Source organism: Ambystoma mexicanum, chromosome 1q, assembly GCF_040938575.1.
Source record: "Ambystoma mexicanum isolate Mex_15411 chromosome 1q, UKY_AmexF1_1, whole genome shotgun sequence".
Taxonomy (NCBI): Eukaryota; Metazoa; Chordata; class Amphibia; order Caudata; family Ambystomatidae; genus Ambystoma; species Ambystoma mexicanum.
Genome location: NC_090922.1, coordinates 1,123,421,303 through 1,123,436,771, shown reverse-complemented (window position 1 = coordinate 1,123,436,771; position 15,469 = coordinate 1,123,421,303). Strand labels below are relative to the sequence as shown.

The 15,469-nt window shown below is 45.6% G+C and overlaps 1 protein-coding gene across 3 annotated transcripts in view; it reads left to right on the top strand.

Moving 5' to 3' along the window:
- The window catches only part of EEIG2 (EEIG family member 2), an 847,845-nt gene that overhangs the window by 249,682 nt on the left and 582,694 nt on the right, over positions 1-15,469 (top strand). For 2 of the 3 annotated variants that reach the window (XM_069641869.1, XM_069641871.1), the window contains exon 3: positions 14,157-14,186. The exons of the other annotated variant lie outside the window; for it this stretch is intronic. In XM_069641869.1, coding sequence (XP_069497970.1) covers positions 14,157-14,186 — 30 coding nt within the window. The remainder of the gene's footprint in view (positions 1-14,156; positions 14,187-15,469) is intronic. 3 annotated transcript variants of the gene reach the window in all.

Below are 15,469 nucleotides of genomic sequence, written 5' to 3'. Positions count from 1 at the left end.
ATTAGTTTGGTGAAATTTGGTTCAAAGTTATAGGGGGGGGGGGGTCCCAAAATTATTTTTTTTTTCCCATAGACACAATGGGAAAAATCTTTGCTCACGCCTACATCCCAAACCGCTGGATGGATTTTCACAAAATTTGCGGCAGGAGCGGCGGCTTAGTCCCGAAAGTGTGCTTTTGTTAATTTGGTGTAAATCCGTCCAGTAGTTTTTTTTTTTTAAATGACCAAAACGTGAGGCAAAAAAATTAGGGATATCTGTCCGCTCTGCTGACTCGCTTCCCTGTTCGGTCCGCGGACTGGCCTCTGATTGGCTGTACTGTCCGCAGACTGGCACCCGACTGGCCGGAAAATTCACTGACTTTTGCGTGGTCTGCGGACATCGGGACACGTCCGCTGATTGGCTGGTGAGAAAACGTGAAGTGCGGTCGGTTTTCCTGAAGCGCCCGCCATCTTGGATTCGTGGACCTTTGAGGGCCAGCGGACAGCGCAGTGAATTTTTTTTTAAGAAAAGCATCATTACACTTGTCAAACTCAACAAATAATCTCTGGGGATGTTGGGGAAAAGCAGTTTTTGGATGGCTTATAACTTTTGCGCCATCCAATGAAACTGCATGTAGGGAGGGGTGCCAAAATATTGTAAAGGCATATAAATGTGGTGTCAATTGACGAATCTGCACAATGTTTGGCAAAACGATTTTGGATCTAGATATAAAGTTTGGTGGGATTTTCCCAAGAGGGGGCAAAATTAGAGGGGGTCTTAACATTTTTAGATGGCTTATAACTTTGTTGCTATTTGACGAATGTGGACAAAGGTTTTGAGAAAGATTATAGACCCAACCTTTAATGTTTGTGTAAAGACTGAATTAATTTTGTCAAGTGGGGCCTAAGTTATATGACTATTGTATGCGCATACATTTTGACACTTTTAATTTAAAAAAAATAAAACCTGGACGGATTTCGAGCAAACTTGTGAAGAGCATTGGCAAGGACATTAAAGCATGGTTTTGCAAATGTGCCTGTGTTTTATTTTTTTACAAGTGTAATAATGTAGGCGCAAAAAATAGTCACATACCTTTGGTGACTGAGTTATATCCTGTGGCCGTGGGCAGTAGCCAGATTGTCTGGGTCATGGCATAAGGTAATGACGCGGAAAATCTGGCTACTGGCCATGACCGCTGTGGATGAAAAATGGTGTTAAAGTGGCTATGTCTACCTGGGACCGGCTATGTGGTAAAGTTATTCGAAGGTAGGATAGGTTTGGAAGGGAAAAAAGTGCTTGTGGTAATATGTTCATATGGTTTTGCAGGCTGCCATGACAAGGGAAGAGGGACTGTGTACGGAGCCCCGGCTTGGCTTTCCATGTTGGCTGTCTTGTAAAAGGATTTTCCTTTCTACAGCGGGACGCAATCTGTTTTAGCACCCTGGGTTCCCGCTTTGGGAACCAGGGGTACTAATAGCCTTTATCCCCCATTTTAGGGGCTGCAATGGACGATAATGGTCCGTAGCCCTCCTTATTTATTTATAACGCACCAATGCCCGCAGACATCAGGCTGAGTGTTTACAGTATTTGTTGAGGAAGATGAGATTGAGGAAGACAGCTTACTACTTGCTGAGAAAGGAACAACCTTTCTGAGAGCATTGCGGTCATTGGATTTGGTGTGGCGGCGCATGGAGGTGGTCCCCTAGGAGTACTGTCCAGGTAGTCTGCGACTGAGTGCACTCAGTGCATTTCAGTTTGGTAGCTTTAGCAAATAACTGGCAAACCCATGATTCAATCTTGGTGCTAGAGGTAGGCACTTCCTCTACCTCATCTTCTTTGTCCTCTTCATTGTCTTTGAAAGTGCTGCGCTTTTTTTGTTGTGAAGGTCCTCCAGCTGTTGGTGCCTCTTGGGGAGGAGGGATGGCAATAACTGATGCCATTTTTAAGATAAATAGCAGTTTTGATAAATTCTTCCAAGTATGTACTGTGTACTAGATGGGTAATGGATAATGAGTACAAAAAGGTGTAGGAGGTATGCAAGGGAAATTTTGAAGTTGAAAGTTCCTAGATCAGTAGAAAATGCAGTCCGGAACTGTCCGCGAAGGATGGATCTTATCGTGAAGTGTGGACGGGTTCTCGGACACGTCGTCATGCCGCGCGCCAGCGTATGGTCATGTGGCACTGTCCGGAAGGTCCGCAATGAAGTCAGATGTTCGTAGACGTCTACGGATGCAAAACTAGTTGAAATAGTTGCAAGAAGTGTTAAAAATGATTCTAGAAGGTGGGAAATGGCAGAGTTTTAAGGTGACACTTTGTAAATTGGACACAAATATTGTTATATTTGGTAAGTATGATATTTGTAAGTTGTAGGAAAATAAGCATGCACTGATAAAAACCCATGAAATTCACGGAAAACACGTTGTTAAAGGGACGTTATGGTTATGTTACACTAATAAAAACCTATGAAATTCAGTCAAAAATGTTGTTAAAAGGACGTTATGGTTACAAGTAAAATCGAAAAACCCCGGAAATACAACAGTTATGGTAAGCTAAGCAACCATAACTTTCGCCACCACCGTGCACTGCTAAGACTAACACCCAGGACATCAAAGATGACATCACAACTATCATTGATGACAATGAGTGATCATGGGAGTGATAGTCTAAAACATCTTGAGGGCTGCAGATTGTAAAACACTTGCCTAGCAAGATGAAGACAGTATGTACATGTAATGTTTTTCTAAAACTACTGTGGTGGACCAGAATGAGGACTTAGGACTACATGTGGTCATGATTTGCAAGTTATATTTAAAGAAAACCAAAATGCCTAACTAACACTATCGTTATGAGGGAAGTTCCTACCTAACACAAGTAAAACTAAGGGTGCTTGTCAAGACCAAATAAAAAGTAAGTCTTCTGTCCGAATCCTAAGTTGCTAACGGGCTCTACCACTTTAGAAAAATACTAACTCAAAAAGAGTCTAGTTCACTATACTCGGTAGGGACTTTGGCCTGGCCCAATTATGGTTGACTTGTCAAAGTTCTTATAGATTGTCTTCACAATTTTAGTACCAATTATTTTTGGAAAATCAACAACGATCCTCTTTAGTGATTTCCCTCTTCCTCTGATAAGGAACCAGTTTCTTATTTTTAAGTCTTCGAATCGCTCCAGGATGACTTGAAAATACAATTCTTTCGAATGGATTGTGTCCTCCCACGTATTCCTAATCTTTGATATACTCCGATATCCTGCGTGCAGCTCAAACTTTTTTCAGCAGAGGGTGCAGTGCATCGTTGTTGACATCGTGTCCCTCGTTGACGTTGGTATATATGGCATGCACCGCCCCCGTTACCTCAGTTCCGTTTTTCCGCACATCTGTGCGAAACGGTTCTTCGCGTCAGCGTGTTATTTAATGCGTAGTTTCGAGTTTGTGACCAATGTCTACTCATACCCCGAAAACAGGATTCAAGAAATGTGCTGAGTGTTCGGCTAAGATGTCCATAACCGATCCTCATTGAGTATGTCTCTGGTTCCTGGGGGTTGGGCTAAATCTTTGAGAAGATAAAAGAAAAGGAGTCATTGCTCTACAGATTCCTCGCCCAAAGGGAAACTGGTAAGATTTCCAAAAAAAGGGGGCTAGTCAAAGGGAAAAGTTCTGATGGCAGATGTTAAAATGATTTGAGAAGGCAGCAAAGACGGCCCCCTCATTTAAGTCGTTAGACACTCCCCATCCCATTGTGTGAAAAACCTACAGGGTGTCATTTGTGAAAACCACTGACTGTGTGCCTAAAGGCCCAGACAGTAGGTCGAAGAATTCAAAGGCCTGGAAGGCATCTTGTGCGCCTCTCATGGCCTCACTGCCTCAAAGGGATCCTCCTTCTCCAGGCTCATTCGTCAGCGTCATGTCTAGTCTATCAACGCCGAAACAGACAGTCGAAGCTCTCAGACTTTTGAAAGCCTGTCAAAGATTTTCAAACCCCAGGGAAAAAGAGACTTTAAGTCCATGGGCCTCATTACAAGGTTGCTGGTCCGGTAACAATGGTACCAGTAAACTGGCCGGTACCGTTGTTGCCGGACCGGCAAACTACGAGGTCTGCCCAGCAGATATCTTTCCGCCCGTCAGGTCTCACCTGGCGGGCGGAACGGCACCCGCTTGCAGACCGCAACGGATGCACCGGCACCATTCATGAATGGTGCTGGTGCATCTGTCCTCCCTATTCCCATTGAGTCCAATGCGACTCAAATGGGAATGGGGAGTAACATTTACCGGCGCCCGGGAATGGGCAAATACTGGGTCCGCTGTGACTGTAATGCCCCGGTAATTGCCCATTCCCGAGCACCAGTAAATTCATGACTCCGGCGGCAGCCGTGCCAGTATTTACCGGCACGGCTACTGCCAGAGTCCTAATGAGGCCCCATGTCCTCTACTGATGAGGGGGAGGAAGAAAGCCCCATTTATAGTTTTGGTAGGGAATACGGCACTCCTAGTGTTCCAGAGTAGCTGATATCCCTGGAATCCAAAATGAGAGACCTTGCGGACACCCTAGAGGATGCCAGTACTCTAGACACCTCTCCAGAGGTTGATTTTGGCACTCCTGAATGTTCAGGTCATGCTGATGCATCTTATGGTTCAGTAATGGCAAAGGCTATTGAATACCTTGAATCGGGTCGATCATCTGTTGAATATGAACAGGATGAGTTTTGGATAGGGGACCTCCTAGGGACCCAGTCCTTCCCTTCCATACAGCAGTGAAGAATGGAGTTCTAGAGACCTGGAAAAATCCAAATACCATCCCTGAAGTTCACGAGGATTTCACTAAAAAATACAGACCCTCATCAGTGGATGCAAAGTTTCTTTTGAAACATCCGAGTACACAAAGCCTTGTTGTGCAAGCAACTACTGCTGTATCTAAGGGAGCAGCCTATCTCACAGTCCCTCCGGACAGGGAGGATAAAAGGCTCATAGCTGGTCAGATAGCACAACGAGCTAAGCACCCGTTTCTGACATCTGTGTGCAGCCTGCGGATGCAGGTTCAAATCCCGCCAGGTCCAGCTCAACTTTTCATCCTTCCGAGGTTGATAGAGTACCACGCTGTTGGATAATAATATCAACTGTTATCTCAGCACTCAGATGCCTGCGGGCTTGTAGTGCTATATAAAACTAGATATTATTAATATTATTATTATGGGAAAGAAAGTGTTCTCCCCAGGGAGTATGGCACTGCGGGCAACAAATGGGAGGAGATAGCCATGGCATCTGAACACATCCCAGAGGGTGAAGAAAGGGTGGCTTTATGAACATTATTCAGGACGGTAAAGATGCTATGTGCCAATCATTGCAGTCAGGGCTAGACACTGCAGATTGTATTAACCATTCTATGGCTGCTGGTACAGTGCTTAGACGATTTGTTTGGCTTTGTAAATCAGGGTTTGCTTCTGACGTGCAATCCAGATTGGATATGCCGTTTGAAGGGTCTTTCTTGTTTGGATCTAAAGCAGAAGAAAATACCTGAAAAGTCTCAGTCGTCTAAGGAGAGGCGCAATCTTTAAATTGGGCCATTAGGCAGCCGCAACAATGTCGAACCTCTCCCATCTTCTGCTCGGGGTTGGAGAAATTGTTTCGTTACTATTCCTCAGATAGCAGAGGAAGAGGTCAATTTAACCAGAGGGGACCGAGAATACAACCTTAAGGCGGTCGAGGTTGTATCTGCTGCCTTGCCTTCTGCACCAACCGGTGCCACAAAACCACTTTGAAAACTTGAATCATTCGACAGTGGTGGGAGGCAGGTTATACCAGCATCAGAAAGAATGGCAAAGTATTACAACAGATGCTTGGGCACTACAAACAGTTGCCCATGGTTACTTCCCCCCTTTTCTAAAGAAACCACCAGACTGTCCCCCACGAGGCCAGTCCTTGAAAGTACCAGATCCGCTCCTCCTACAGGAAGTTCAGACACTGTTGCTGAAGGGTGCAGTCAAACTGGTACCTGTCGCAGAAAGAAATCAAGGCTGGTACTCTCCTTATTTTCTGATCCCGAAAAAGGACAGAGGGTTGCGATCCATCTTGGACTTGAGATGCTTGAACAAGTTTATCAGAAAGGACAAGTTCAAGATGTTCACTCTCTTGCAGATCCTCCATGCCTTCAGCTCCAGGCTTGGATGGTATCATTGGATCTTCAGGATGCTTATTTGTATGTGCCGATTCATCTTAAGCGCAGAAATTACCTGAGATTCACTGTTGGCAGTTCTCATTATCAATTTCGGGTACTGCCATTGCGGCTGACCTCCGCCCCAAGTGTTTTCACCAAGCTGATGGCGGTGGTGGCAGTGAATCTACAGGGGGGTGGGGGGGTATTCACAAATACCCCTTCCTGGACGATTGGCTGATCAGAGCCTGTTCAGGTGAACATTTGAACAGCACATGTCATTCTCTCCCCAAGCTGGGCTTCTCCCCCAACTTCAAGAAGTCCCACATGGCACCTTCCCAGAAGCTGCAACTCCCTCTGGGAAAAGCTTTGCCAACCGAGGTGAGGCCTATCCACATAGCGCATATGGTAAACAAATTTCAAAGTGCCTCAAAACTTCCTGCTTTCGATTTTCGGAGGTTGCTCCGTCTCATGGCATCCTGCATTTTCGTGGTGCCAGAGCCCCGTCTGAAATGAGGTCTCGTCAGTGGGCCCTGAGGACTTAGTGGTCACAGTTCGCCAGCAGGATGGCGGATCTGGTACGGATCCTGAACAGGGTCGTGCAGGATCTCCTGTGGTGGTCGATCAAGGAGAATGTGTTGAAGGGGGAACCCTTTTGACAACCATGGCAAGACATTACAGTGGTTACAGACACCTCCCTATCAAGTTGGGGAGGTCACACCAACGGTCTAACAATCAGCTGACACTGGTCTTTGTCAGATTCCAAACTACAGATCAACCTGTTGGAGCTGAGGGCAATCAGACTAGCGCTGATGGCCTTCCTGCTCTCTGTAAGAGGAAAGAGTGTCCTGATTATGTCTGACAACACAGTGGCCATGCATTACCTCAACAAGAGAGGGGGTGTGGGATTACAGCCTCTGTGCAGAGAGGCCATGCAGCTCTGGGTTTGGGTACTGCAAGAAGGAATCTCTCTGTCGACCGTTCATCTGGCCAGAGAAGAAAATATGGCGGCAGAGGCTCTGAGCATGCAGAGCACAGTCTCCCACGAGTGGCAGTTGGCTAGGAAGTCGTTCGGCCGTTCAAGAGATCTTTACCATTTGGGCCCAGTGTCAACCGGAAATGCAAACACTTCTGCTCCAGGGAATTTCCCCCGAGAAGAGCTCTAGGGGACACGTTTGCAGTGGACTGTGAATTTCCACTTCTGTACTTTTGTCCGCCAGTCCCCGTCATTCCTCATGTTCTCAGGAGGCTAAGAAAATGTCAGAAGTCCATGATCCTGATTGCCCTGGACTGGGCTAGGAGGACGTGGTACCCGGAACGTCTGGAAATGTCCATCTGCCCAAAAATCCATCTTCCACAAAGAGAGGACCTTCTCTCGCAAGTGGGGGGGGGTCATATTCTTCATCCAGAGATCAGGACCCTCAATCTCCACGGATAGTATCTGAGAGGTTGAGGTACAAAGATTGGGACCTTCTGGAAGATGTCATGGAGGTGTTGCTTTCGGCCAGAAGGCCAACAACAAAATCTTTATGCCGCTGCCGTTGGAACACATTTTGCAGTTGGTGTAGAGATAAGGGAATTTATCTGTTTACTTGTGACACACCATCGGCTTTGTTTTTTCTACTACATTTGACCCATCGGGGCTAGAGGTTGCTACAGCCAAGGGCTATCTGGCTGCGCTGACCATTTTAAAGCACTCTCTGGAACACGGTTCCTATTTCAAGGGTCCTATAGTCACCCAGTTTCTGAAGGCTAACCAACATCTTCCCACTGGTTCCTTTGATTGTTCCGGTCTGGGATCTCAACCTAGTTTTAAGCTACCTGATGGGTTCTCCTTTTGAATCATTACATTGTTGTCCACTTAGGATGTTGTCTTTAAAAACTGTATTCCTAACAGCCATTACTTCTGCTCGCAGAGTGAGCGAGCTTCAGGCCCTGTGTTCAAAACCATGATTCACAGCCTTTCATAAGGACAATGTACTTTTGAGGGCTTGTCCCTCTTTTATGCCAAAAATAGTGTCAGAATTTCATCTGACACAAAAGATTGTCTTAACAGCCTTCTACCCTCCTCCTCATCCATCTAAAGAGGAGAGATTACACAGACTTGATCCTAGAAGAGCCTAGAGCTTTTACATCAACAGGGTTTCTAAAATACGAGGAGAGACGAACTATTTGTTGGCTATGCGGGTACAAGCCCCTGCTAAACAAACGCTGTCTCAGTGGATCATGCTTTGTCAATCCGAATGTTACAACCTGGTGGGGAAAGAGGTTCCTGAAGGTCTAAGGGCCCAGTCAACCAGAGGTGTAGCCACTTCTTCAGCCCCCCAGAGAGGGGTACCCCTACAGGGCATGTGTAATGCAGCCACCTGGTGTTCTTTGCATACATTTGCAAAATATTACTGTTTAGATTACCTTTCGGGTCAGGAATCCGGATTTGGAAAGGCTGTGTTACATAGCATAAACCAAAATTAAACAAGAATACACACTCTTCTTTCCCACCTCCTGCAACACACTGCTATGGGAGAATATTAAAGATGAAGAATATGTGGGAAGACACAATCCATTCGAAGAACAAATTACTTACCCCTGGTAATGTTCTTTCCACTGGATGTTCCTCCCGCGCATTCTTTGTCACCCTCCCATCCTTCCCCTCTGTCAAGAAGGAGTTTCTGTGGTTTACACTTTCCTCTGTTAACGCTCAAGTATTCTCATTTTCAAGACTGCTGTGCTAATGAGAGGAAAACCATGAACTGAGGTAACAGAAGCAGTGCATGCCATATATACCAAAGTCATACTCGAGGAGGACAGAGGTTCTCAAGGGACACAAGGCCGACGACGACGCACAGCACCCTCTGCTGATAAAGGTTTCTGAGCTGCAAGCAGGATATCGGAGTATATCAAAGATGAGGAATACGTGGGAGGAAAATACAGTTGAAAGAACATTACCAGAGGTAATAATTTGTTCTTCTTCCCTACCTTCATAGAGTTGGGACTTCCCAAAGGTCTGTTAGCTCTGTGGTAAAAAGTCTTGTGTCTCAATATACAATTTATCTTAGGGTTCTTGCCCAGTCGAATAACACTTGTAAGGAGCCATCAATGAGTCGCAGACACTGGGGATTCATGGTTGTGGCCAAAAACCTTTATTCAAATAAAAAGGGGTTGGGAAATGCCTCTGTCCCTTCTCTAAGAGGTGTTTCCCTGCGTAAAACAAAACTAAGGATCTGTCCAATGTCGAGATGTCCAAAGCAAAATGTCATGTGTCTAAAATACTATTCTGGCCCTCATATTTTAATTTCAAATCTAAGGTGAAAAGGAAAAATGTCTTTGGCCTTGAGTAGTGTACAAATGTTCAAAAAGGAAATGCCTAACTCCAACACAAATATTCTAGAAGGACAAAGTTCCTTTTTCCAGATGGTGTTTCCCTTCCCCTGGATTTCTCTTCCACTCTATTTTATACTTTTAAGAATATCAGTTCCATAAGTTTCTCTTGATCAACAACACAACTAGTATACAAAAACTATTTGGCTGTTAGTCTATATCTTGGTCGGATACCTGGTGTATTCTCCTGTCAGGTTTCTCCTTGTCCTTTAATATATTTCAACACAGCCTTTGGTTAGTCCTGCTGTATCCTTATCTGGACTTTCTTATGTCATGTACTTTATACACTGTCCAACTTGACCTTGCCTGGTATGCTTTCTTGCCAGGGCTTTCTTACATGAGCACACTTGCAACTTGCATCTGCCTATTTTAGTCTCCGACCACGTCTATTCTCACATGTATACTCTTGTGGCATGAATCTGCTTGGTATACGCTCCTGCCAGGGATTGTCTTATATGTGCATTGCACACACTTAGAACTGAATAAATATAAGAGTCTGTGAAGTTTGTCACTTTAAGAAATATTCACTTGCTTGTTCCTTCGCATATACTTCATTCACTGTCATTTGCTTTTGGCAGGGTTGCCAAATACGCCCCTGTGTCCCCGCTTCCCTTGGGTGGACTCAGCGGTTCTTGGTGGCATGTATAGGTTCTTATGCCGTACACCTATTACGGCTCTTCGGCGTTCCATTCCCTCTCTCCACCTCGCAGCTTCTGTGCGGCTTCTTGCGGCTTCTCGCAGCTCTAGCTCTTCTGTTCTGCGTCTCTCTGTACTCGGGCGGTGTGGAGGCTGCCTTTCGGTACTTGCAAACACCCGGAAGCCTTTCTTCTACTGGCGTCCCGGCAGCGTACCATTCCCGGCAGTCACCTCTCCTCTGCCTTTTCGGTGATCCGGTGGCTCCATGGACTTCGCACCAACCGAGCGGTCCCTCAGTCGACAACGAGAGAACTACAGTTTTCCAGCCAGCCTCTGTCAGCTGGTTTGCCAGTTTAAATCTCCCGGCATCAGGCATCTTTCTGCAACAACTAGAGCTCAGCTTCTGCTCCTGTCCTCCATTGATCTTCATTACTCTGCTCATCTTCGTTATAGTATTTGTGGATTTAAGGAAAGGGATGTCAGTGCCCGATGACTTGTATGCAGAGTTTGTGAAAGTGTTCTCGGGAGTATTGAAAGGCAAGTTAGGTTTTGATGACTTGTATACAAAGCCATGAGAAAGTGTTTTTAGTACCCTTCCTAGGTGGATGAGGAGGGAAATATGACAATATTCCATTGAGTCATGGGGATTGGAGGGGTATACTCAAAAGAAAAAGTGGGGGGGGGTTCCATGTCTCGTCCGATGCGGTCACATCACTCCCCTAATGGTTGCCTTGCCCCCCAATGCGTACCTCTCTCATATAGCAGCTCCCAGAGTCAGGATCAGGTAGCAGCGGCCATCCCCATGCCACATGGGGTGAGGTTACCGCTGTAAAAGGAGTGATGACACCATTGGATTCATCACACACCACTCCCCGTGATTTATGCACTACGCCTTCTGTGTTCTAGAATTTCCTGCTTCCCTTTCCTCTACGCCCATTATTTTTTCTTGACTGTTTGTAGGACTGGCACCTTTCAGTACAATGTTCGTATTGTTTTCTCATTGTTTCAATGGGGCCATGTGCCCATTACATTTTCTCTGGGTTTCGTACCTGTGCCAGTTTCTGTGCTCCTGGAAACCCACAGTTGTGTGTCTTTCCGAGGTACATAGCGTCTTTCCCATTCTGTGGCTCTCATGGTGGGAAAGACACTTGTCAGCATGAGCTCGGGAACTCTGGCTCCTCTTTCCTCTCGGGTCGCGGTTTTGGTTGCTGGGCGCCAGGCCCACCACTGCTCTTCAGTGGTTACATCACCTGGGAAGACAGTTGTCTTTCCGTCCTCTGTCTCGCCTTTACCGGAGCATCTTGCTCTTTTAAGGCACCCGCTGTCTAGCCTCATTTGAACAAGTTTCTCGCCTCTGAGTAGCAGTTGCTTTCCTCCCACTGTGGGAGTTCCCTCTCCATTTACAAAATGCTTGCGTCCTATACACGCCATTAAAATGAATGAAATGATTATCACCTTCAATGCTTATGGCACTCAGGCGAGGTTCTTCATTACCTGAAGCCAATAGGGTCACAGGAGGATCTTGGTGATATATAGTTGTAACTGGGAATGCAACAGTTTTTCCGACATCCATATATGCGCAAAGGGTAGTATTGACTGGGAGTTCCATGCTGGAATGGGAGTCCTGGTCACCAAGAGGGGAGTCACTCCTAGTGAGGTCCCACTTGCCCAGACCGCTAGGGAGGGTCTTGCGTAGCGGGCTCACCTCCCTAGCCTCAAAGGGGGTGGCACCCCTCTGGGGAGAAGGGGTGAATTGTCCAGATTTGTCACATTACTTTGATATCCACGTTCTCAAGGCTTTCAACATTGAGAAATATGACCTCAAGAAATATGACACCTAGACACTTCAAATCCATTTTGAGTGTGATGTTGCTCATGGAGGAAGGCTAAGGATCTCTGGGAACGGGGGGAGCCGTCTACTAAGTTATACGACCCATATATCGGTGGTGTAAAGTTGATTACCAAAGCTTCCCCAGCCTTGCTTGCGTGGGGTACAGCTGGGGTCTAAAGTAGTGAACAAACATCAGGTTAGTGAGGGTAAATGTTTCATAAGTATGGAAAACCAGGATGCATCATTGGGTACAGAGCCCAACACCCATGACAAAAATCGACCCCGGTCTCCTTGTTTTACATATACAGAAGTGGGCAGGGATTGTTCACATTCTCCAGCACACAATGAAGGGTGCATGCATGCAGCAAGAGTGCAGGATCAGTGCACATAAAAGTATGGCTTACGTCCTTGAGCCAAACAGATATCCTACTACAGAAATGGAAATCGCATTCTGGCACTCTGCAATCCTGCTGAGCAAAAACACTCACTGGTACACAGAGAACCTGGTGCTGCGGGCCACAGTGTTCAAACAGCCTGATTCCAGTATGGAATACTTGTAACATAGGGGCGGGGGCATATGAGTTGATTTAAAGTGCACATCACTTGCAGGGAATCACAAACCCTGCCCTTGAATTTGGGAGGAGGTGGAATCGATAAGCCAGGGCCAGGATAAAGTTAATGGGGCATGGACTTGCAAAGCACAGCCCTCATAATTTCAATCACTCTATGAGCACCTTTTATAAATAAAAGCCACAAACTAACTGACTTAGTAGGTGATGTGATGTCGTTCATGAGAGAGTGGTTTGCTATATTGAGAGCTAGAGGAGGCTAAACTGGAGTGCAGAATGTGTGCTGGACACGCAAAGAAAGCACATTTTGAGACCATGGCAAGCAGCAGGAGGAGATCCAGATGAACAGAATTTTAGTTGCCCAAGTCAATAGGGTGAACTAAACTTGGGGATTTCGGAAAGAATTTGGTAATGCCTTTGAAGCCAAAGCTTGGCAAAAACCAGGTTACATTGACAGTCTAGACTCAGAGGCCTGCTGAGCCGGGTGCAGGGTATGGCAGGGCCCACATCCTTGAATCATCAAAGCAGTAAGATTGAAGCCAGTGGGGGATCTAGCCCAGATCCTAGTCAAAGTTGCAAGGACACCAGCCCAAATGAAGAAGACCTACCTAACGCATGATAACCTGGGTGGGGGGAGAGAAAAAAGAGGAGAAAAACAAAATCTGACCAGGCATCCCTGTTATGGAGGACGACATCTGCCGGCCTTATCTGCAGGGAAACCACTAGTGCAAAATGATGACATTGGGAAAACATTGGACCCCCTTGGTTCTTTATTTTAGTCCCATTAACAGAACTTTTGTCAATGCTTTTTCCTTTCACTGTTTTGCTTAGACATGTAAGTTCCTTCTTATAGGGCATCCTCCAAACCAGAGGACAACAATTCAAGTGGTAAACTACTAGCCAGCCATGAAAAGTCAATCGCCACCTCAATTCTATAAATATACCCAGTACCTATTACTCACTCACCAAGAGTCAAATATCACTAGCCAGTGGCTAGTTGCAAGTGCACATTTTGCATACTGCTCCAACCCCTACTGATAAGCTTTCTGTGCGCAGCCCAAGGGGAGAGACTTATTAGCCCCGAAGTGCCCTCCTACTACTCCACATGGAAGAAGACAGAGGCTAAACAGCCCCATTTTATTTTATGTTGACATTTGCTTGTTTACTTCCCCGGGATATCTAGAAAACAAACGGTATATATCTCATCTATGGTTGTATGAGTGTTCTGTCCCTCATTAGTTGTGACATGGGGCTTTAATGAACGGATCTAGTTGAGAATATGGTTACTGGGTTTGGAGCTTAAAACTGAATAGGCTAAGATCATGGTCCTGAGCAATTACCAACAGGTACATTGGGCAGGTCTTGTACCCCCTCCTTGATTTATTGAGGATCCAATCACAAAACAAGAGTAAGTGACTTTTCCCTTTATAGATCTCATTTTAGTGACAACTATTATTGAGTGGTCCGCTAGAGCAAAACAGCATTCTTAGTAATGGTTTTATCTTCAGTAAACCTGGTTTAAAATGTGTACAATTGTGATTGTAAAAAAGTCATAGTAATAGACTGCAATTAGATTTTTTGTGAAATGACGCTTAGTATTTGATATTTTTCTTACAGGAATTAAAAGGTGGCAAGGCATTTGCAAAGGTAAGATGGAGCATCTCCTAAACTGTTCATTCCCTCAATTGTAATGTATGCACTATAGTTAAATACACACTTGTGACAAAATTAACCCACATAGAGGGTCAGTAGTTCTGTTGGCACATGCAATACTGTGATATCCACGGTATATATTTTCATGATCTTAGCTAGTTTGAAACCGCATTTATTGTGTTTTTGAAACCGCATTTATTGTGTTTTTGCAAAGATTGCAAAAATGATAGACAAATATGTTCTGCTACTTGGCAGGAAAAATTTAAGTAGGTGTAACTGAAAATCAATTGAAACATGTAAACACTATCTTGAACTAATCAAAATTTGAGTTTTATTGATGTCGAAGATGATAAACTTTCTGTAAACTGGAGGAACTCTTCATAACCCAGCATGTCTCATCCGAATTTACAGAAGTTACAAAGGGAGATATCATCTCTTCAAATATAATTTGAATTGGAATTGGCTGATCCTTTCAAACCCTTTTCAGTATTTGTTCCTGGAATATTCTTTTCTCCAGCACGGGGCCGGTATGGATTCACATACTCATGAATATTCCCTGTCAGGCCGGGAATCCTCAGTAAAAGAAAAATGGTTTCACTTTCACTTACAAACAGTTTTTCTCCTCTAAACCAATCACTGAACTCTGGGCCATTCTGCCCCCAGCCAATGACTGCCCTTTCCCTAAGCACCTCCTCTGGCAGCCATCTTCAGATTTTTACCGGACGTTCAAGTATTGGGAGTCCTCGAGTTTTTCTCCGTGAGCTTTTCTACCTTTTCACCCTATTTTTGTTTCTCTATCAGCGACAAGCGAGGATACGTTTGTCAGTGAATTTCAACACCCTTCAAGGGCAAGGATCGTCAAGTTTCGTCAAAGTTTCCAGAAGGCCATCGTCCCTTCTCCACTCCACACTCCGGACCATGTTGGAAAAGAAGGGGGAAGCTCCCTTTCAGGCTCTGCTCCAGTTGCAGACTGCGGAACGTGTTTGTGGAGGACAAGCCCCTTCTGTGCCTCTACTGTCTCCATCCAGACCACAGAGAAGGAGATTGCGAGATCTGCCTCGGGTTCACCAAGAGAACCCTAAAGGATCCTCACAGTAGACTGGCCACTTGGCTCAGCACCAAGGCCTCTGCCCCATGCCCCAAGCAAGGGCATGCCTCACCTAGGACCGGCTGCATCCGTGGGGGCCCAAGACAAGCCAAAGCACTGCAAGTCTGTTTCTGTTGGGTTCGCTACGCAAGCTGGTCCTGCGATGGGCAGGGCGCGCTCTACCTCACCA